The 23,180-nt window shown below is 47.5% G+C and overlaps 1 protein-coding gene and 1 long non-coding RNA gene across 8 annotated transcripts in view; one reads left to right on the top strand and one right to left on the bottom strand.

Annotated features, from left to right (window-relative positions):
• Positions 1-23,180, top strand: part of MID1 (midline 1) — a 579,948-nt gene that overhangs the window by 464,637 nt on the left and 92,131 nt on the right. For 5 of the 7 annotated variants that reach the window (XM_027054471.2, XM_053202057.1, XM_027054474.2 and 2 more), the window contains one exon: positions 12,308-13,023. In XM_027054471.2, coding sequence (XP_026910272.1) covers positions 12,364-13,023 — 660 coding nt within the window. In that variant the 5' untranslated portion in view covers positions 12,308-12,363. Of the gene's footprint in view, positions 1-2,177; positions 2,373-12,307; positions 13,024-23,180 lie in introns of those variants that run through there. The other 2 variants (XM_027054475.2, XM_053202058.1) reach the window with 2 other exon arrangements.
• LOC128311548 (uncharacterized) overlaps positions 1-23,180 on the bottom strand; it is a 119,503-nt gene that overhangs the window by 16,874 nt on the left and 79,449 nt on the right. The window lies entirely within an intron of this gene.

The following is a 23,180-nucleotide window of genomic DNA, read 5'->3' as shown; positions in this document are numbered from 1 at the left end:
TGCCATTTGCCTTTAACACTGGATGTTTGCTTTCTTCGCGTAAACCGTAACAGACTTGAAATGTCTGAGACCCTCCGGCGGTGGGAAATCGCCTGTAGAGGTTGTCAGATGATGCTCCGTAGAAGATGATCAAGGTTGCGGTTGTTGATCCTTTTCTTCCGGTTTTGAGGGGTGAAGTCCATGTTTGTTTCCTGATGTTCCGACTCTAGACGTTCAGGCTCATTTGCCACCGCAGCGCCAAAATACGGACAAGTTAGGCATGTGTCGTAGAAATTTTGGCAGGTTTAAGGTTGTTTTAACAAAGGCAGCGCTTTCACATCTCATGCCGAAAACTTCTTTCGAATTCTGTTTGATGATGTACGCATGTCTCTCCTGTGGACAGCGAGGTCTTCCTTGGGAAGTCACCTCTTTGTGAAATGGAGTAATCCCTTTGTTTATTGTTAACAGACGGATGAAATTGTGATTTGTACAGACATAAGCCAAGAAAGTGTATGTTTGCATTTTTATGTCCAAACATGTGAAGCACGCTTTGGTTTACCGTGAGGTGTTGCAATGGCACGAAAGTAGGCGTCACGACACGCCAGCCAGGCAACAGTCCTTGCCTCCTGCTTGCCCTTTTATCAAGAAGGTTCTTAACCACCTTTGGTGGAGGCCGGATGTCTGATTTTGCACGTGAACCGTGCAGGTTTGCAATCAGTGTGTGGGGTTTTTTGTGTGTTTTCTTTTTTTTTTTACACTTTCCTGATGATTTACTTGAGTTGCCTGTTCTTGTCTTGCATGGTGATAAGCAACATCCTTGAAAGAATTGCAGGGCAAGACAATTTCTTTTTTTTTTTTTTTCTTTTTTTGCTTTTGGGAAGACTACTTCCTCTTCCTTTAGATAATCAATTTTTAAAAGATTACTTTCCATTCTCAATTCACTCTTTCTTTGCCGTTCTGGCGACTGAAATTTGGGACACCTATCACAGATTTGCTGTGTGTATGCATCATATGTATGTATAAACACGTGTGCATACGACATGTTGTATGCAGGCATGATATATATGTGTGTGGGTGTATATGTGTTGCTTGCATATGTGTGTATATACATGTGTGTATATTTCATACACCTATATTTTCAGTTGTTTATCAGGATGAGAGATTGCAATTTAGCTCTCTATTTGGGGAAGAAAAAAAATGACTGCTTTATGGAGTCTGTACAAGAGATTGTTCTTCTGGATGTGATGTTTTATTTTTTATTTTTTAAATTTTTTTATTATTTATTTTTAGAGAGAGAGAGACAGAGTGCAAGTGGGGGAGGGGCAGAGAGAGAGAGAGAGGAATCCGGGGCAGGCTCCAGGCTCCAAGCTGTCAGCACAGAGCCCCACATGGGGCTCGAACTCACAAACCGCGAGATCATGACCCGAGCCGAAGTCGGATGCTCAACCGACTGAGCCACCCAGGCGCCCCTGGATGTGATGTTTTAAAAAATTTCTTCCGGGGGCACCTGGGTGGCTCAGTCAGTGAAGCGTCTGACTTCGGCTCAGGTCATGATCTCGCGGTTCACGAGTTTGAGCCCCGTGTGGGGCTCTGTGCTGACAGCTTAGAGCCTGGAGCCTTCTTCGGATTCTGTGTCTCCCTCTCTGTTGGCCTCTCCCCCGCTCGTATTCTGTCTGTCTGTCTCTCTCTCTCAAAAATAAATTAAAAAAAATTAAAAAATCAAAACTTCTTCCAGATATTATATTTTAACTCAGAAGATAGATACAAAATAATAAGTGCATTATTAAAAAAAACAACAACAGCGTCCGGAGCACAGTGTGATCATGTGCTCAGGAAGCCGCCAAAAGGACCGAAATGCAAGGGAGGCAAGAGCCCGTTGCTGACCCCGGGAGCCGGACGGGACGCTCCTGTTGGCAGCATGGAAAAGCTGGCACCCGGCACTCGGCTGCGGGACACTGACCCGTGCTGGGCCCCGTGAGCCATGAGGGTACAGATCGCAGTGCCAAATCGTTGTCGTTTTGGGGACGAGGCAGTGGGTGTTAATCCGCCCCGAGCTGCCTTTTCATTTGGCTTGAGTTGAACGTGGAGTGGGCGAGGACATAGGGCAGCCACGGCAGGGTCTGTGCAAAAGGCAGCTGGAAAGCAAGAGGGAGTTTTGATTCTTCAACTCAGCAACCCTGGCGGGGTGGATGAGGTGGAGCTGGGCTTCCTGGAATTGTCGCGTCGATTTTCCTGTTGTGTTTCACCGTTGACGCTCTCACAGACACACAGGACTGCTCCGGCACTGCCTGCCACCCGCCATCTGGTCTCGGTGGCCTGCCTGTCATTCCGCGGGTCCCCTTCCTCTGCCTGCGGCGATGTGTCTTCACCAAGAACTAGGGTGCAGTCCATTGGTGGGTATTCAAGGCGATCTATTTGTAAGAATCTGGAGAGGTGCTCAAAGAACTATTAAGGACAAATGTGCTGTTTCCTGTTTTTAACCTATCTACCAGTGTTTTCAAGAGAGCAAGTTGCATTTCTGAGACTGTCGAGGGGGGTTCTTTACTATTAAGGCAGAGCGGGGTCGGGCGGTCGGTCCTTGAGAATTCGGGATTGCTTTTTTTTGCCTTGTCATTGGTGTCTTTTTTCTTGTCTGCTTGTATAAATGAACTCCAGAAGGTGTATTTAAGCATTCTGTTAAGTCAATGTGGAAGACTAGGTTTCAATTAAAATAACCAGACAGTGTGACCTAGCTCCCGCTTCCCCTTAATTTTTATCATTAAAGCCTTCATATCCCCAAAGACATCTGCTGTGCTTCCAAAGGATTCTTTTCAGGAATGTTCATTCATTATTAATCAGGTTGCATGGTCAAGAGAGTATGTGATTATTTTAAAGAATATCCTGGAGATCCAATTACTAAAAATCGAGCACACTATGGACAGGTTTTGTGAACAGTTTCATTCAGTCTGCATGAATTCCACCAGGTGGGTGGTTGGTGACATTAAAAGTCTTCCTTGTTTCTCACTTTCCGTGGCAGGTAGGACATTTTAACTTAAGCGCTCCTCAGAATAAATAAACACCAAGTGGCAAGTTATTAAGAAAATCTATCGTCTTCATGAGTTACTTTAAAACTTGAGGCTGGTGCCTCGGTGCTCCTCTGCCTGTCATGTTTTTGTTTTTGTTTTTGTTTCCTCAGTCAGTCCCTCTGGTCCCTTAAAATTCGGCTGGCAGAAATTCTTAAGTCTGTCACCGATAAAGTGAACCAACTTGAGGGTGCTGACAGTCGGAGGTTAACCACAGTGATATTTCGGAGACATTAGCTATAGAATGTTACAGGATCACTTTCTTTTTTTCTCCACCTGTTCCCGCTCATGTGTTATTTGTACTGTTGCTTTAAGAGCCACTTTGCATTTTGACTGCCTCTGTTGTCATATCAATTTCCAGTCTTTCAGGATGCCGTTACATTCAATTGGATCTCACCCTCCCCTTTCCATAGCTTCATGGCCCGGTTTTATTGTGCATTTGCCGACTTGCCCGTGTCTCCAATCGGCCAGGGTGCTGCTAATCAGTAAAGTAGCATTTGGGTAGGGTGTTTAGAACTCAGAGCTGTAGTTTTTATAACTCAAAGCTAAATCCTAAACCATGGCCGAATGCGCAAACATTGGGTGCCTGTATTCTGTTATTGAAAATAGTGCATTTGTGGTGGATTCATCTGGAATATAGCACCCAGTTTCCATTGTTTCTGCCTCACAAACAGGTTAATTTCCAAAGTTGCCCAGTTCCAAAGTTTTGAGTCCTCTGAAAGTCCCATGTGCCTTCTGATCCAAGATAAAAACGTCATTCCACAGTTTAAAAAAAAATTTTTTTTTTTTACATATTATTTATTTTTGAGAGACAGAGAGAGAGAGAGAGACAGAGCACCAGTGGAGGAGGTGCAGAGAGAGAGGGAGACACAGAATCGGAAGCAGGCTCCAGGCTCTGAGCCGTCAGCACAGACCCAGACGCGGGGCTCGAACTCACCAAACTGTGAGATCGTGAGCTGAGCCGAAGTCGGATGCCCAACCGACTGAGCCACCCAGGCGCCCCGTCCACAGTTCTTAAAAAAAATTCCACCTGTGGTTCTAGAACAGGGATGATGTCATAGCAAAAACCCAAATGGCAATAAGTCCACTAAATCTTCATTACCCCTGTGAAGAGGGGATAGGAAATGGACTTGGTCGTTGTTCTGAAATGTAGGATGCTTTAAAGAAAATTTATTCATAGGATATAGGGGATGCGGTTTGTGAAAAAACACTGTCAAGGGTTTTTTCCCCCCTCAAACCGTTTTTATGTGATTTGGTGTAACATTTGTACAGTTTGGGTGGTGTGTGTGTGTGTCGGCTCAGTTCTGTGTTGGTAAATGGAACATCAGGCTTAGTTTCCCCACCCCAGAGGATATTTAGGAAAAAATCGGAGGGAGTGCCTTGGGAATCGCCCGGGCAGTGGCTGAGAGCCACCTGGTAGTAACAGTTGACCACGGGCCACCCAGGGTTGCTCTCCGAGTTTATTCCTTGGTCTGGTGACTCATGAATTTCCCTCAGAGCGATGGCCTTCAGAGGCGTACAAAGTGAGACCAAATTGGAAACATGATTATTGTTCGTGGAGACCCAGAACCTGTAGGGAAGCGCCGAGAGATGGGTTCACCTTACGATTAAGATGTCGAAACCCCGTTAAGAGACGTTTGGGATTAAAAACCCACGGATGATGTGCCTCGTGGGTGACTGAACGCATAGAATGCACTCGGTCTGGAGACTCCTGATTCTTGGTCACTTCTGGCATCTATGGGTGAAACTTGCACACTCTGGGGATTTTGAACCGGAAAGCCCCCTCACTGACGTTGGCCATGGATTAAGCCGTGCAAGGCGTGTCGTCTTCACGGGGTACTGGGGGTTCCTTCGGGCTGTAGGTTACCTTCTCTGTGTCATAGCAGGAGTTGGGGGAGACAATAAGGAATATAGTTGTGAAATTCTTACATGAGCTAGCGAGCAGGATGATGGCGAGGGTTGTGACTGCACAGGCAGGGGGTTAAACGTTTTCTTTGCATTGACTTGCCCGGACAATGATTTTTGCCTCTCTCTCACTTTAAAGGAGGAGGCAGAAAAGACCTTCCGTTGCCTGGCCTGTGACAGTAATCCATTAGGGCACCCGTCCTGAGTTCCCCATCTGCCTTCTCAGGTCCAAAGCTTGGGTCTGAACTAAGTCCTGCCGTCCGTTCTCTTCCGCTGGGGACTTTCTCATGCAGTCTGCATCCCCCCAGATCGCGCACCTTGGACAAAAGAAAGCCCTTCTCCTTTCAGGAAAGTCCTCCTCCTGGGAGGAGTGCTACCAAAGGATGATGATACCTGGAGCCCCGAGGGGGCGAGGGGCCACCTGCCCAGGCAGTTGGTTCAGCCAGACCACCTTAGCCACCACCTGATGCCAAGGTTCGATCATTCCTGCAGCCCTTTCTGTTGATTAATTTTCCTTCGCCCCAAAAGGCACGAGCCTCTTGACATCCAGGTTTAGCATGGGGGATTTCGAGGAGTAGGTGGTCATTGGCCTCAAATCTAGACTATGAGTGTTATCTCTGTGTGAGATGTGTGTGTGTGTGTGTGTGTGTGTGTGCGCGCGCGCACGCGCGCCTGTATCGTGCATGCCTTTATCAGTCCCAGAGCTTAATTTATTTTAATTTACATACAAGTGAATTAGCATATAGTGCAATAATGATTTCAGGAGTAGGAATTAGGATCTTTAAATGAATATTTTGGTTGTTTTGCACAGATGATAGTTATGCTGCTTTGTGGTTTTCACCTAAAAGCTTTACTTTGTTCACTGTAAACATTTAAGACCTGTCGCGCTATTTATAGCTGTCTTTTAAAACAGTCCTTCTTTGTTTAATATGAAATCTCCAAAAAACAACAGTGACCAGGGTTCTTCGGGCCTCTACGAGGTCCTGCCGTCCGTCATCTTAAAAAAACCAGAAAACAACAACAAGAAAATAAACACGAAACACAAAACAGTCTGCCAAAGGAAAAAATGATCTGTGCTAGGCAGAACAACAAAGGCTGTCGCTAAGAGCAGCAAACAGTCCCGGTTCCTGGGATGGGAGGTGAGTGCGTGGGAATCAGGCCGAAGGAGCACTTTGGGAGAAACTTGGGCATGGCTTCGAGACAGGAGATGAGGCATCCCTCGGGACTCCTGCTTTGGGCAGCCGGGTGCTGCTCAGTGCCTGGGCCTTTAAGGCAGGCGACAGGAAGAAGCCGTTGGTGCCAGAAGCATGTGGCCAAGATGAAACTGAGGGACAAAAGATTGGAGGGAAGGAATCACCTTGGGAGGTGGTGGTTTGTTGTTTTGGTTTTGTGTGTTCGTGGGGGGAGTGGGGGTGGGGAGGGTTGGTAATAGTCCAGGAATGCAGGACAGAAGGTGTAAATCTACCCGGAAGGCAGTGAGAGCAAGAGCAGAGAGAAAGAAACCGACCCGAGAACTAGGGACTGACACTTACATGTCTTGGCTAGTGATTTGGATTTGGGGGAAGGAGAGCGTGTGGCTTCCTACTGATGCTGTACCAAATGACCACCAACGTGATGGCTTCAGCAACGCTGGAGGTCAAGGTGTCCGCAGGGCTGTGTTCCTTGGGGAGGCTCTAGGGAAGAATCTGTTTGCCTTTTGCAGCTTTTGGAAATGGCTCACGTTCCCTGACTCGTGGCCCTTCCATCTTCAAAGCAATGGCCATCGAGTCTTTTCTGCATCTCATCACCCGACGCTTCCTGTCGTTTCCACATCCAAGGGCCCTGGCGATTGCATCGAGTGCACCTGGGCAATGCGGGCTGAGCGCCCCATTTTGAGCTCAGCTGTGGCAAGCTCAATTCTGTCCACAGCCTGCATTCCCCTTTGCCTTGTAACCTGACATATAGGTTCCGGGGATTAGGATGAGGCCCTCTTTGGAGGGAGGGAGGATCGAATGTGAGGCACCAGGAGGCTTGCAGGGCAGGCAGATTCCGGAGGGAAGCTGACCAAACCCAGGAGGTGCACGCTGTGAAGTGGGGCATTTACAGTAAATGAAGCAAAGAACTGGCAGTGATGAGCTGGGCTTCTGGAAAGAGCTGGCACTGCGAGGGACAAGCCCAGGAGTCGTTCTCAGGCCGTACGGGAAACGAAGGAACAACCAGGATAGCTTTTTTAAAAATTGAGCTAGAATTGACGTAGAACGTTATATTCATTTCACGTGCGCGCCCCGACTCCGCATTTGTATACATCGTGAAATGATCGCCACACTGTCTAGTTAACATCCGTCACCACGCAGTTACAACTTTTTTTCTTGTGATGAGAACTTTTAAGATCTCCTCTCTTAGCAACTTCCAATTCTGCAATACCGTATCGTCAGCGAGAGTCACCGTGTTCTATGTTACATCCCCGCGAGTGCGTTCTTTTACATCTGGAAGTCTGCCTTTGGACCACTCTTTGATGACTTTTGGATGGAAGGCCAGACTCTGGCTTAGAAAACACCCAGGCTTTGATTCGCTGGACGGAGAAGTCGGCAGTGGTTAGAGAGAGGAAAACCCGAAGAGCAGTTTCGGTGACACGTAGAATGAGAGAGGGCGGGATGTGTCCATTGTCACTTCAACCGAAACACCCATTTATTAATTTTCCATTGTAAACAAGTGTTTTCCTCGAAAGTCTTGGGTTTGTAAGAAAGTTTCTTGAAAACGTGTCTCGCACCTGCCCCTGAGGACTGTCCTGCTTAGGGATTGTTCCGAGTGAGGGCTGGAAGGAACTGGAGGGAGCATCTGGGGACACACTCCCAGGGCCACTCAGCTAATAGATAGGCGAGCTACGTGTCGTCCCCGACTGTCTGGCCACCCGTCCAGCTCTCTCCTTTCTCTCTATTCCGTGCCCTGTTCTAGACTACAAACCGTGGACAAGCGGGGGTGTGAGCTCTAAATTGTTGCCACTCCCAGTTTGTTGCAAGGGGTTCCCAGGATTGCCCACATCCTCCTGTGAATGAGGACCGCTCAGCCCATTAAGAAAAATGTTGAGCTATAGAATTTCCTGACAATGATAATGCACGTGGGATTTCCTTCCATTGTAGTGCATTTAGGCTAAGAATCTCTCTCTCTCTCTCTCTCTCTCTCTCTCTCTCTCTTTTGAAGCTTAGAAATTAAATTATGGGAATTTAAGAAAAGAAAAAACATAACACTTTCACAGCCTCCTCCCCCAACCTGTTTGGCGAACCCCTGTTCGTCTTCAAAAATCTTTCTCACATGATGCTTCCTCCGGGAAGCTTTCCTATCTTCTTGTCCCCCTAATCTTTGGCACGTGTCTTTTGTCATGTCCCAGGTCCGAGAACCTAGAGGGGCTTCGATGTTTGGTGAAAGAATGAATGGTGTTTTCATTTCTCAAAAAGGGTGTTTCAAAGGAAGCTAGACAATAAACGAGGCTACTTTTTTCAGGTGGGTGAATGCTACGCACGCTTACCGCTAACATTTTGTTGGGTAATGTAACAAAAATATGATCTGCAGGAGAGGAGAAAGAAAAAATCCGATCCACTGTAGATAGCGAACCCGTGGCCCCTTCCTTTTTGGCAACAACATATGGGCGAAAGATCCAGAAAATGGGCTGCACCTCTCTAGGTATCCAGATATGTAGTCATGGCTTAATACCATTAAGCCAACGTTTACAGCGTAGACACTTGCACAAAGTGCTTGCCACGCCAAACGCGATGGCCATAAAAGAAAAAGATCCTGTTCTGAGCAGCTGCTATTAAATCATTCTTACATGAAGTGCCCCTAAGCACTCGACTGCCATTATTTCCATTGCATATCATTTCTCGTTAGCATCCGAAACTTGTACCCGCTTGTCAGCGTCTTACTTCACCGCCGTTGCTGCATTTTATTCGTATCTCTTGGGGAGGGAGTCTCATTTGCATTTTGTCTGGCTGTACGTGTCTCTACCTTCGAACACACGGGTCAGCAACATAAGATCCTCAGGCCCAGTCCAGCTGGCTACCTGTTTTTTGTAAATCCGATTTTATTGGCCAGCCCCGCTCACTCCTTCGCGCCTGGTGTGTGACTTCTTTTGCGCGCCACAGCAGTGGACTGGAGCGGCCGCGACAGATTCTGCCTGGCCCGCCACGCCAAAAGTGTTTACTGCCTTGCCCTTTATAGGACACAAAGTTTGCTGACCTCTGTTCTGATACGTTGAGAGATCCTTCAGGGCGGCGGTTATGTTTTATTCTTTGAGGTGTTTTAACCCCAACATCTGGACGTTTATCACCTCCTTCAACAGATGCTTGAGCCCTGCCTGTGTGCTGTCATAGAGCCCGCTCTCTGCTGGGGCAGTGGGGAGAGATGGCTCGGTGACCAAACGAATAGAATACGTTGGGCGATAAAAGCTGTGGAGAAAGGCAAACCGAGGTCGGGGGAAAAGGGTGGCCGTGGTGGGTGGGCAGGTGGTCGTGGTGGTAGCAGGGGACTTGGTTTTATGCGGGCTCACAGAGAAGGTGACACCGATGCAGAGAGTCCTGTGGATTCCCCAGACCTTGTGAGGGGGGAGACGGGACGTGCTTGGCACGTTTGAGGAATCTCAAGGAGGCCATGTGCCCGGAGCCGAACAAGGGGTAACGTGGGAGGAAATGAGGTCACTGTCTGAGTCTGTGTTCTCTGGGGCTGGAGTTATTCTGCTGCGTTTCTCTCCGAGTGGGATGGGAAAGCCCCTGGAGGGTAGAGCAGAGACAGGGCAGGCTCAGTCATGTTTTAACAGGATCTCTGGCTTTTGCCGTTTGGAAGGGTATTAGGATAATCCAGGTAAGGCGTGATGTCGGCTGGCCCACGATCATAGAGCTGGGCTAGTGAGGACGCCAGATTCTGGCTTCTTGAGCCAGCACACTTGATGTCCTTGAATGAAACGTCAGCATTTCTCCCGGGGTCAGCGGTGGAATCACCTCTGGAAATTCTGATCGTGCCTCTCTGGGATGGAATCCTGGCACCCGCATAAAAGTACAGTCATGACTGGGCACCTCAGTCCGTTAAGCATCCGACTCTTGGTTTCGGCTCAGGTCACGGTCTCGAGGTTCATGGGATCGAGCCCCGTGTCGGGGTCTGCGCCGACGGCACGGAGCCTGCTTGGGATTCTCTCTGTCCCTCCCCCTCTGCCTCTCACCTCTCTTTCTCTCTCAAAATAAGTAAGTGGACATTTTTTTAAAAGTTACCAGCGTCACAGCTCTCCAGACAGAATTGGGGCTCCTCTCGTTCCACCTGCGAACAAAGCCGACCAAAAGGGCTACGTTTTCCCTTTAATGTACGTTCTTCCGGTGGGAAGAGAGAAGGAGTTCGATTTAGAGGTAATTCTCATTTTCCGCGATCAACCAGAATAGTGATTAATAGGTAAAACCCTTTCAATTTCTTCCAGGCCATCTGCCGGAAGAGGTGGCCGAGACCGAGCGGGGACGGCGGGTTTCTCCCAACGGCAGCGACCCAACCCCGCCCCCCCCCCCCCCACTGGGGTTTCCGCTGCAGGTTGTGGAAACACGAGCAAGCTTTAATATTTCAAATCTCAGCTGCCCGCTTAATCTTTCCCATGTAGTTAATGTTCGCGAATGGCCGAAGATCTCTTTCAGCTACTGGGCTCCTATGAAGCCGGCAGCTCGTTAAGTTTTAACAAACTCAGCACATGCTTGACGCTTTTAATGATCGCTTACCATTCGGTGGTTGGCAGGATGAGCATTAAGCTTCACCCGAGCACCACGTGGCGTTTCCGAGGGCTGCTATTTCGGAAAGGGGCGGCATGGGCTGGAAACCTCGAATTTTGTAAATTCACGGAGGTGGGACTACAAAAGGGCCGGCTGTCGGAATCCCGTAAACCCAGCTGTGGATGTGAAGCCTTCCCCTGAAGCCGGCCGAGAACCCCTCCCCGCCTTGCCCCCGCCCCCCCCCCCACCCCGAGCGTGATTTGAACTGGTGTCCCCCGAGCCCTACCGTTCTCCTCCCACAGCCCGCAGTGGGCTGCATCTAACACGCCCGGCGCTGTTCCGCAGACCTCTGCTGATGGTCTTTAAAGGGAGAAGGTTCAAAGAGGCTTGGTTCCCAGGCCTGCTAATGAGCGCGGGGCCCCTTCCCGGTTAATGAACCGGCGTTTCTGTGGGATTCTTTCCCCTGCCCTTTTTGAAGGGAAGGCAGGCGAGGGTTCACAAAAGCAGCAGCGCGCAGCTGAGCCACCCGAAGGCGGCCCGGCGGGCGGGAAGGGGGGGGGAGCACCGAAGCCGGCGGGGATCGTGTCCCGGCCCACGCGGCTCTGGGTGTGAGGCTGGACCTCTCGCCAGCCCGGCCCGTCGCCGGCGACAGGGACAGGCCCTGGATGGGAGTTTGTCGGCCGGGAGGGCCGCGCGGGGTCCCCTCGGCAGCCCTCGCGAGCCTCCCCGCCGTAACGCGACGGCCTGACGCTGCCGTCCGATCTGCAGGCGTTACCGTTGTCAGTGACTTACCAGATGCATGTTGAAGCCCCGAGAATCCTTGTCCTAATTAACTGAATCGTTATTAGTCATTGGGACCCAAGCTCACCGCAGCCCCTGAAAAGGCCCGTAGATATTTTTTCTCTGCTTCCCTCTGCCCACCCACATCCCACTGCGGGATCAACGAGTAGAATTATTCAGGAGGGTAGCGAACGCATGCCAGAAACATTGCCTCTGTCACGATCATCTCCGCGAAAGTCAGTGTTTTTCCTCGGGAATATATTTGGGAAGCTGACATCGCGTATTTAAGCGTTATTTATCGTCGCCTCCGAAGCCACGCGTTTGATTTCACGCACATTTCATGCCCGTTTCCACGGGAGGTGCCTTTCTACTTCTCTGAAGCCTGCTTTGGTGTCACAGAGGGAGAAATCCTGCGGACGCATAAACGTTCGCGTGTAAGTTCATCGATTCCGAGTTCTGAAAGGCTCTCGCTCATTAGTTAGCATTTCTACATTTTAATTCTCAGCACAAGGTAGAAGTTGGCCGTGACCCACTCAGGTTATTGGGATCAGATACAAATTGTGGAAACTGCCGTTTCAGTAACTTGCCAGTTTGGAGTAAGACCTTTTAGCAAGCAAAATGGCAAAAAGCCACTCGCTGCTTTCAGGGACTGGGACTTAGAGGAAACGTCCGTTGGTGTGCTGGCTTAGGGTGTTTCTCCCCGCCTCGTTGCCCCACGTGCACAGAAAGAGAATTATTTGGAACGTACACGCATTTTACCCTTCCGTGACCCGCGTTCGGAATCATTTTGAGACGCATTCAAAGCTGACAGCCCCCCATGGCTGACCCCCTCGCGCCTAATCACATCTTACGTTCTGTTTCCAGATAGCTGATCAGCTTCCTTGGATTTTGCTGATGACCCAGGAGAGCTTTGCCTGAAGATGGAAACACTGGAGTCGGAGCTGACCTGCCCTATTTGTCTGGAGCTCTTTGAGGACCCTCTCCTGCTGCCCTGCGCACACAGCCTCTGCTTCAACTGTGCCCACCGCATCCTGGTGTCGCACTGTGCCACCAACGAGTCCGTGGAGTCCATCACCGCCTTCCAGTGCCCCACCTGCCGACATGTCATCACGCTCAGCCAGCGCGGTCTAGACGGACTCAAGCGCAACGTCACCCTGCAGAACATCATCGACAGGTTCCAGAAAGCGTCCGTGAGCGGGCCCAATTCCCCCAGCGAGACCCGCCGGGAGCGGGCGTTCGACGCCAACGCCATGACCTCCGCCGAGAAAGTCCTCTGCCAGTTCTGTGACCAGGACCCTGCCCAGGACGCTGTGAAGACCTGTGTCACTTGCGAAGTGTCCTACTGTGATGAGTGCCTGAAAGCCACTCACCCAAACAAGAAACCCTTTACAGGGCATCGTCTGATTGAGCCAATTCCGGACTCGCACATCCGGGGGCTGATGTGCCTGGAGCACGAGGATGAGAAGGTGAATATGTACTGTGTGACCGATGACCAGTTAATCTGTGCCTTGTGTAAACTGGTTGGGCGGCACCGAGATCATCAGGTGGCAGCTTTGAGTGAACGCTATGACAAGTTGAAGGTTAGTCCGATCCGCCTTAAGCCAACCCCTTTCTGCCAGTAAATGTCATGGGAATCAAAAGTGTACTCACTGCTAGCTACATGGCAGGTGAAGGTTTCCTCTTCACCTTTGCTATCTGATTAGTTTTAGCATGTTTTCTGGCAGCCTATAAATGTTGCACAATGAGGGTGTCTTGTAAAAGTTGACGGCCGCTTGTAATTTTAGCCTTGTCACGGTGACGGTGAATTTGCAAAACCTGGATCGTCTTCAACCCTTGCAGTTTTGAGTTTTGTGTGTGTGTGTGTGTGTGTGTGTGTGTGTGAGAGAGAGACAGACAGACAGAAGGAAAGAAGGAATGGCAGATAAAATCTGGCTTTGGGCATTTGCGGCGGCGGCGGGGCGGGGGGGGGGGGGGGGCATTCAGTTTCTTCATTCATCCAGGAAAGCTAATTTCACCCGAATTGTACCTGGATCTAAGTTACCCACATAAACGAAAGGACGCAAGGAGGACAGCCTGTGGCAACTGTGGGCTTTTGGAGGACCTGTGACCTTTCATTTCTCGTGTGAGTGATATCTGGCTTATTGGGGAGGTAGAGCGCGCTGACCATCTCGGGTTTCACGAAGGATTTCCTTTTCATTTAGGCTTTGTGTTCCGGAAGGTTACAGGCAAGACTATTTGAACTTCCACTTTTAACATGAAATTATTAACCTGACTCCAGCTCGGGGAACGATAATTAATATGACTATACGTCAAATTAAAAAATCACTCTCTAAATATGGGTAGAATGCACCAGGGAAGAAATAAGTCAGGTCTCCTGACGTCTGTTCAACTTCAGGCGACGGTGGGTCTAATTATGGCAAACTCAGCCGAGAGTTTGCTCTGATAGTGAGATACTATGCTCACCAGTCAGTTTTAGATCACAAGACGCCAATTAAAAAGAAAGGAAGTAGAAATTAAGAGCTTTGAGTAAATATATATTCAAGTCCTTCCTCTCAGGAAAAACACACACCGTGTTGTTGAGCAAACAGAAAATGAATCACATGATCGAGAGTGCTACCATTGGGAGCACACCGTCACCTGTCACAAATGGTTCCTATCACTTTTCCTCAGCTAATGGGTGGTTGTGTTTCCCGGGACCTCATTGTTTCTTTTGTGACGCTGGGATTAATGGACCACACCTGTGATTTGGTCTGGCTGTGTCTTGAGACGCGGAGGGAAATGGAGGAGCTGAAGTGAATCCCGCTCCTGAGTGTCACTTGGGGAACAAAACCTCACCTGGGCAGCACGCCTCACTTTTAAGTGTCCGTGGAGAGGGAGTTAAGCCCGAGGACTTAGGTGCTGGGGACAAGGGGACATGGAAGCTGCCTGGTTTTCTAGCGTGCCCAGCACTACCACAAGCACACCTCCAAAGTTAACGACGGCGGAGGCAATGCGTGTGCGAATTGTGCCTCTGAAACAAATTCTTCGGAAATGGATGCGGCGATCCATCTTGGAGACCAAGGTGACCGTTTCGCCCCAGTTTTGGTGGGGGACTGAACGTTTGAGATGACCGGACACAGGTGGTTTTGTTTTCCCAACGTAAACCTGGCGGACGGGGTCTTTTCTTTATCACAAAATGTTCCTCTGACTGGATCGACACTGCCTTTTGATGATCAGTTGTTAAAACCCCACCCTGATGTTCAATATTCGACAACCCCGGACTCGGTAGTTAAACTTGGTAGTCAGGTTCTGCTCGTTATTTGTGTACTATCAGAGGGGAGTTATTAATTATTTACAGAACATCTCCAAATTTTTGAGGAGATACTGTCATGCTCTAGGCCCTTCTTGTGATGAAACGGACAACTCTTCAATTATGAGCCCTGCACACTTGTCTGATCGAGCCAGTGCATTAGTGGTCGTTGATAATTGTCAGGCCCTCCTGGTAACAGTATCAGTTAATGAAGCAGTATATTTTCTCTTCGAATTACAGAAGCATAAGCATATAAACAGCACCCAGTGCACCCAAGCACATTTACAGCCACTCAACAAAATATGCTTCCGAGCATTTATTTACAGCCTTTTCACAAAATGCGCTTATGAGCATTTAAACAGATAACAGATAACATGCCAACGTAACGTGTTTGCTCCAAAACACGCCATTAGAATGGACAAATCATAAGAATCCCCTGACATGTGGGGCGTCTGTGATATTTCAGCTGTCACATAATTATGAACGTACGTACTTCTTTGTTTTGCTTAAAACCCAAGCACAGCGTGTGCATTAATATTTGAAAGGACCAAAGCCAAGGAAGGGTGTTTTTGTCAATTATTACTTTGGTCTGAACAAGTGACTATGCTCTGTAAATTGGATATGTAGGGACGCAAGGGTTTCCTGTTGAAAAACGTGTGTGTCCGTGTGTGTCCGTCCTTCTGTTAGTAAAAGTCCACTATTTGAAGACGGGAATTCTGCAATGATGCCGAAGAACAATTATTTCTTGCACTGATCTTAAACCTCGGGGGGCACCTTTACTCATGTTAGGTCTCAGTATACGTATGTTTATGTAAAGAATTGGAATATACTTTTGCACATCTCTTTCTAGGCACAAAAGGAAAAACAAAGCATAAAAATCCCAACGTGTAGAATTTTATCTTAAGATAAAAAGAGAAAAGTCTTCCTACCAAATGCACGTCTCTAGATGGAGCATGTCATACTGTGGACTTTCTTGCGTCATTCTAAATTGAATTTGAAGAAGCCTCTCGGTGCCCCAAATCTGGATTAAATTTTGATTGGTGAACTACATAACATATAAGAGAATTTAATATAGTGTATGGCAGAGTGACCGAGGAATTACAATGCAGTCATTCCATTTTTTCCCTGTTCCAACATACGATGTTGGAGCTCTAGTTTCTTTTCTCTAGTTATACCTATAAAAATATACAAACTGAGAGAAACTGACCTTGCCTTGCCCTTCAACTTCAGCATAGACTCACTTCAAGTTAGCTGATGCTGAAGGTCCAAACCATTGTTTTGCATTTCTGACTCTAGAGGCTGGCTGAGGGAGTTTATTTGTATGATGTCCGTTTCAATGGGTCATCCCAGTGGAATTTGGTCACAGTTTGGTAAAAGTTCCAATTTAAGCTTAGCCTTCCTGTGTAGTCCTTCTTATCTGGAGGTCAAGACAAGGGATTTCACTCTTGGGTTTCAATTATAGATTGTAAGGTTCCATAATTTGGAAAGTCCTGTACTTTATTTGCAACCGGGAATGTCGTAAGTAGATACTTAGCTAGACTGGTTTTCTCTTTCCTCAGAATTTCTACACCTTGTCCCTTCTCTGAAAATAGTCACAGGCATAGTACGGGTTCCAGCGCAAAGGTGTGTGTGTGTGTGTGTGTGTGTGTGTGTGTTACATGGTGCATCCATGGTACCGATAGAGTTATCTGGCCCCAGATGTCAATAGTGCCCAGTCGAGAGACCCTGGTCAGTGAGAAGAATTTAGTGTTCATCACTGTAGTAATTTGGTAGGCTGCCCTCACAAGGGATCACAAGCACGGTGACCTAAGCAACGGAAATTTATTGTCCCACAGTTTTGGAGGCAAGAAGCCCAGAACCAAAGTGTAAGCAGGGTTGACTCCTCCTGAGGGCTGTGAGGGGAGGGATGTGCTCCAGGCATGTCTCCGTGGGTTGTAGGTGACTGTCTCCTCTCTCTCTCAGGTGCTGTTCTACCCCTGTGCTCGTCTTTGTGTTCAGATTTCCCCTTTTTATAAGCACACCAGTCATACTGGAGGACGGGCCCACCGTCCTCCAGTATGGCCTCATCATAACTAATTACATCTGCAATGACCCGATTTCCAAATAAGGTCGCATTCTGAAGTTATTGGGGGTTAGGGGCTCAACGTGTGAATTTGGGGGGGGGGCACAATTCAACCCACAACAGTTCCTTACTTCAATGTGTACCTAATTATCTAGTCGATTGAACACATATTCTTTCTCCATCAAGGATTTAATCACCTCAAGTTAGGCAGAGCCCTGTGGGCTCGCACTGCCCCGGCACTCACCTAAGACTGACCGTGGGGGCTTGTAGATCATGAATTCCCAATAAACTCTTGTCAGCTGCTTCACTGATGATCAACTATTAACCCTCCGTGGAAATTTTAATTTAAGGCCATAACAATACTGCAGATATTCATTCTTCTACGTGACAAAGCATCCTATAATATCTAAATGAGAGAGGAGCCAGGCGTTACATGACATTCCACCCAACTGGACGTGAACCATAATTTTGGTTCACGAAAACTGCATTTTGTTGGCTTAAAGACCGTGAATTTTGATAAACTAGATCTCGGCTAATTGTGCAACAATTCACATTTGTTTCACGCTGTTATGTGATGGGCACTTGATAGACCCATTAAACCCATTGTTTCATTTCCCCTCCAGTTAACCATATCTGGCATCTAGGTGTTATTTTAATGGGCTGCCGTAAACTGCTAAGCCAGTATATGCTTAATAAATGACCGGGCACAGCCTCCTTCCTTTGTGGCGCTCGTAGTCTAGCAGAGAACTCCAATCAGGCCAATATTTTCTCTGTTGGTGGGGGGGGGGGGGGGGCGTGAAGCACTGCATGCCCACAACAGCAAACACCAACCCTAAACCTGAGTGATGGAGAAAGGCTTCCCAGAAAAGGACCATGACACTCACCATTCCCAGCCTTTTATTAGAAAACGTTGAATTTCCTAGGTGTCTGTAACTGCCCTGGTGCTAGTCATTCTTTTTTTTTTTTTTAAGTGTGTTTATTTTCCATTTTATTTTTTTATTTGTTAAAATTTACATCCAAATGAGTTAGCATATAGTGCAACGATGATTTCAGGAGTAGATTCCTTAATGCCCATTACCCATGTAGCCCATCCGCCTCCCACAAGTCCTCCAATTACCCTCTGTTTGTTCTCCATATTTAAGAGTCTCTTCTGTTTTGTCCCCCTCCCTGTTTTTATATTATTTTTGTTTCCCTTTATGTTCATCTGTTTTGTCTCTTAAAGTCCTCATATGAGTGAAGTCCTATAATTTTTGTCTTTCTCTGACACTTTCTCACTTCACTTAGCATAATACCCTCCAGTTCCATCCACGCAGTTGCAAATGGCAATATTTCATTCTTTTTGATTGCCGAGTAATACTCCACTGCATATATAGACCACATCTTCTTTATCCATTCACCCAGCGATGGCCATTTGGGCTCTTTCCATACTTTGGCTATTGTGGATAGTGCTGCTCGAAACATGGGGGTGCACGTGTCCCTTCAAAACAGCACACCTGTATCCCATGGATAAACGCCTAGTAGTGCCATTGCTGGGTCGTTCTTTTTTATTGTTATCTCCTGCGACATCCCTTGTGCAACCCTGTATAAGATTTCAAGCTAGTTCACAATAATCCCAGGCTAGATTTTAATCTAAAATATGGATATGCCCTCGGACATTTCACCACATGATGCCAGTGGGATATGTGCGTAAGTCGGACATAGGTCTTGTAGAACGTTTTGGTTGTATGGGGTCTCACCAGTTCTGACTGGCCCCTTGACAATGCAATTCTGCTTGTGGTTTTTTTCAGTCACCGATATATATTTAAAATGTGGTTTCCAAGTATTTGTAAATTACCTTAAGCCTAGATTTTAATTTTCTCAGTTTGGTACCCAGAGGATTTATGATACACGGAGGAAAGGAAACCATCCCCAGGGATGAGTTTTTAACTGTAAGCTCAAGGCCACATCCTTCTCCCTGAAGAATCTCCTCTCCCTTCTTGCACCTGCAGAGAGGAAGGTCTTTTCGCCTGATGCTTTGGTGTTATTGGAACCATTTTCAGTAAGTTTGGAGAGTTCTGGAAGATGCACAGGCAAGTATAGAGGTACCTTGTAGCCGTGCGGCTATGTAAACAAATGTAATTCTTGGGCACGTTGCTTACTGGTCAAAAAACAGGGCTAAGTATGTAGTTACTTACATAGACACTTGGGAGAACAAAGTAAAATGTTTCACATAAACTCTCGGTGTTGTGCCTGGCCCCCAGGAAGCCTGCAGTGTATGTTAGGACATAACAGTGTCTACTGGGAGCCAGGGGGTAGGATGGTTACAGTGTGGACTTTGGAGATAGACTGCCTGCCAGTCGTTTGTTAATACTGTTTGTATTATTTGTGTGTGAGATAAGGGTCGTGTTACAGTTTTCATGTGTTCTGTAGTTTTGCTTCCAAAGCGCCTGGCAAAGGGCAGAGGCGCAACAATGAATATCCACTTGTTGATGGACGTGAGGCCTGTTGGCAGGAACCTGCCAGAGAGTTCAGGGATCCTAGACAACGCTGGCTGGAGCCTGGGGCGCCGACTGAGGGGCCGGGAGAGAGAGTGTTGGAAGAGTCCTGTTGGGATAAGATTTTGAAAGCCTTTCGAGTGCCAAGTTAAGAGCGTGCGACATTTTTACCCTTCTCTACAGGGGAACGCTGAAGTCATTTTGTTTTTGCGAGGGACGCTATGTGACGTATGTTTTCTGAAGGTGAGGTCATGCGAACGTGTAGGCACCCACAGAGGTAGGGGAGGAAGAGACGTTCCCATGCCTTTAGAATTTGTGGTCTCTCTTTTGTAACATTTTAAAAAAACGTTTTATTTCTCTTTGAGAGAGCGCAAGCCGGTGAGGGGCAGAGAGGGGGACAGAGGATCCACAGCGGGCTCTGTGCTGAGAGCAGCGAGCCCGACGCGGGGCTCGAACGCACGAACCGCGAGATCGTGACCCGAGCCAAGTCGGACGCTCAAGCGCCTGAGCCGCCCAGGCGCCCCCAGAGCGGTGTCCCTGTTAACTGGCGAAGTAAAGTAGCGTCACACGGCTCAGAACCCGCCACACCGTCAACAGAAACGCGAAGCTGGGAGATTCAGAGAGTGGCCCAGGAAGACTGAGAAGAAGTAGGAGGGTGTCCTTGCCGGGCGGGTCTTGGGTCCAGGCGGAAAGGGGATTCTTTTCCTCCTGTCCTAGTGCAGCGCGACGCACTGGTGATAACATGTGCTGGTTTCTTCTGGCTTTTTGATTCACAATAAGCAGGACGCCGTTCAAGCCTCGGAATGCCTGCTATACACCTAAGTAACGTTTTAGAGCCACAAGCAACCTCGGAGCTCACGTTATTTCACCCCCCTCCTGTAGATGAGAATATTAGGTAAAAGGAGTTGCCTGCAACCACCCGGCGAGGCGACTACACCGGGGCTGGACACGGCTGTCCCGCTGCCCGGTCTGTCCCGCGTCCCTTCAGCCCCGCCGCCCTCCGGGCATTCCTCTGGGTCCTTTTGAGGCACTGGGACTAAACGCACTGATTTTACAGTGACTTTGAACACACACCTGGCCTGGCTGTGAGCCACCATCGTGGATGTAGGATGATGCCTCTAGGGCCACCAAGAAAGCTGCTTCAAGATATCCCCATGCTGTCATTTCTACTGCTGCGCCAGTGTAGACCGGGTGGCTTTGAAGGGCCAGACCTCATGCCAGGAGGCGGGTTCGTATAGATGGACCCAGTTGCCCTTGGGGACACCACAGAGAAAAGGAGGTGCTCATGTGGAAACAAATGAATTACAATTGCAGCTTAAATGGCTCATTAATTTCCCTCCTAGGATAATTATTTGTAAAGTTTATTTATATTGAGAGAGAGAGATAGTGGGGGGGGGGCGGCAGAGAGAGAGAAAGAGAGAGAGAGAGAATGAATTCCAAGCAGGCTTCGCACTGCCAGCGCAGAGCTGGACGTGGGGCTCAAACCCACAAGCCGTGGGATCATGACCTGAGCCAAAACCAAGAGTCGGACGCTTAACCGACTAAGCCACCCAGGTGTCCCCCCCACTCCCCGCCCTTAGGGTAATTTTTTTCCTTAATGTTTTAACATACAGATTAACAATTTAATTTTATTGAAATACATTAACTGAGTAAACATAAGTGAGGAGTATCTGTGCGTGGTATTTGGATTTAAGTTGAAAAGTTTTGAAAGAATGCGATTCATCGCGACCAGTTACAAAGTTAAGGCCAGTACGATATGCTGAAATTACGTTAACAAAGCATTCCATTTTTTCAAGGCTGTGATATTCAAAACTCTCCTTCCTTCCGTGTCATTGGCAGATCATGAATTAAGTCCATCTTCGAAAGGGTGGTACATTTTTTAGTCCCGGCTAAGTAATAAAGAGGACGTGAGTGGCCTGCGAAAGTGAATGTGGCTAAAGATTTCATTTATTCTCAGTATGTGACGTAAGCGTTCTGGAAAAATCTGACGAAACCGCATTTACAAAATCCACTTAAAACTTACTCACTTGATGTTTTGCACTTTGGGGCATGATACGTAAAGTCTTTGCATACCCGTGAGGATAGGTTTGAAGCTGACAGAGGAAACACGTTTTACATTTCTCATCCAAAAAGAAAACGCTTGTAAAGTGCCGAGCATGGTGATTGGCACATAGTGAGCGTTCCATGAACGTGACGTATTATTACATCTGGGCATTTACTGTTACACTAAAGGCTTCTTTGGTGTAATCCAATCATGGATTTCATGACAGTATCATAAATTACTCCGTGGTTATAGGGTCGATTTGTGTTTCTGGCTGACATGGGAAACTAAACAACCTTCAGGGGAATTATAATTGGGGGGAAACTTTGATTTGTCCTTCTTTCTAAACCGAGCGAGGTAGTAAAATGGACTTTTCTTTTTTTCAACGTTTATTTCTTTTTGGGACAGAGAGAGGCAGAGCACGAACGGGGGAGGGGCAGAGAGAGAGAGGGAGACACAGAATCGGAAACAGGCTCCAGGCTCGGAGCCATCAGCCCAGAGCCCGACGCGGGGCTCCAACTCCCGGACCGCGAGATCGCGACCTGGCTGAAGTCGGACGCTTAACCGACGGCGCCACCCAGGCGCCCCTAAAATGGACTTTTAAGAAGCAGGGAGTGGTAGACCGAAAAAAATGGCTTTAAGAACAGGCACCATTTTCAAGTTCAGTCCATGGGGGATGAGCTAGGCTTATCTGATAGAATCAACACCGTGGGTGTTGACAGAGGACCTGTGACTATTTCCTAGGAAAAAGAAGCCAGCTCAGGGTTGTGTCACACGGAGACAGCCCGGACCAATCACAAGTTCCATGGGCCAACTTTCTTTTGTGTTGTATGAGGGAAGGATAGAGCAAGCTGACCTTGGCCTATGTTAGTAGCCGTGTCCCTTAGAATGGGAGGAAGAGGTTTTGGTATTGGTTAGGGCTGTGAGAGGAAGAAAGCTCAGAAGAAGGAACTCGCAGAAGAAGGGTTGGAGGTCCTCCACGATAGTGGCCCTGGGGGATTTTGTTCTCTATGCTTCCTGTCACTGCATGGGGACAGAATGCAGAGAACAGCAGGGTTACCATCTGCCTCCTCCCTTCTATCTTCTTTGCTGCTTATGGGGGCGGGGGTGGGATCAGGAAAATAATGGCCTTTATTCACATTGGTATAGACTAGGTTAGTAAGAAAGCAATATGGAAATCATGAAAAGCTTCTACGCCTTTTGTACCTTTATAAATGACCTCCCCCCATCTGTTTTATCAAATCCTACTTCTGGAAAGAAAGAAAGAAAGAAAGAAAGAAAGAAAGAAAGAAAGAAAGAAAGAAAGAAAGAAAGAAAGAAAGAAAGAAAGAAAGAAAGAAAGAAAGAAAGAAAGAAAGAAAGAAAGAAAGAAAGAAAGAAAGAAAGAAAGAAGAAGAAAGAAGAGAAAGAAAGAGAAAGAAAGAAAGAAAGAAAGAAAGAAAGAAAGAGAAAGAAAGAAAGAAAAGAAAGAAAGAAAGAAGAAGCTTGTTTATTCACTCAAATCCTACTTCTGGAAAGAAAGAAAGAAAGAAAGAAAGAAAGAAAGAAAGAAAGAAAGGAAGAAGGAAGAAGAAGAAAGAAAGAAAGAAAGAAAGAAAGAAAGAGAAGGAAAGAAAAGAAGGCTTGTTTATTCACTCAAATCCTACTTCTGGAAAGAAAGAAAGAAAGAAAGAAAGAAAGAAAGAAAGAAAGAAAGAAAGAGAGAGAGAAGAGAGAGAGAAAGAAAGAAAGAAAGAAGGAAAGAAAGAAAAGAAGGCTTGTTTATTCACTCAAATCCTACTTCTGGAAAGAAAGAAAGAAAGAAAGAAAGAAAGAAGAAAGAAAGAAGAGAGAGAGAAAGAAAGAAAGAAAGAAAGAAGAAAGAAAGAAAA

The sequence above is a fragment of the Acinonyx jubatus genome, chromosome X (assembly GCF_027475565.1).
Source record: "Acinonyx jubatus isolate Ajub_Pintada_27869175 chromosome X, VMU_Ajub_asm_v1.0, whole genome shotgun sequence".
Lineage (NCBI taxonomy): Eukaryota > Metazoa > Chordata > Mammalia > Carnivora > Felidae > Acinonyx > Acinonyx jubatus.
This window is presented reverse-complemented; position numbering and strand designations above follow the sequence as displayed.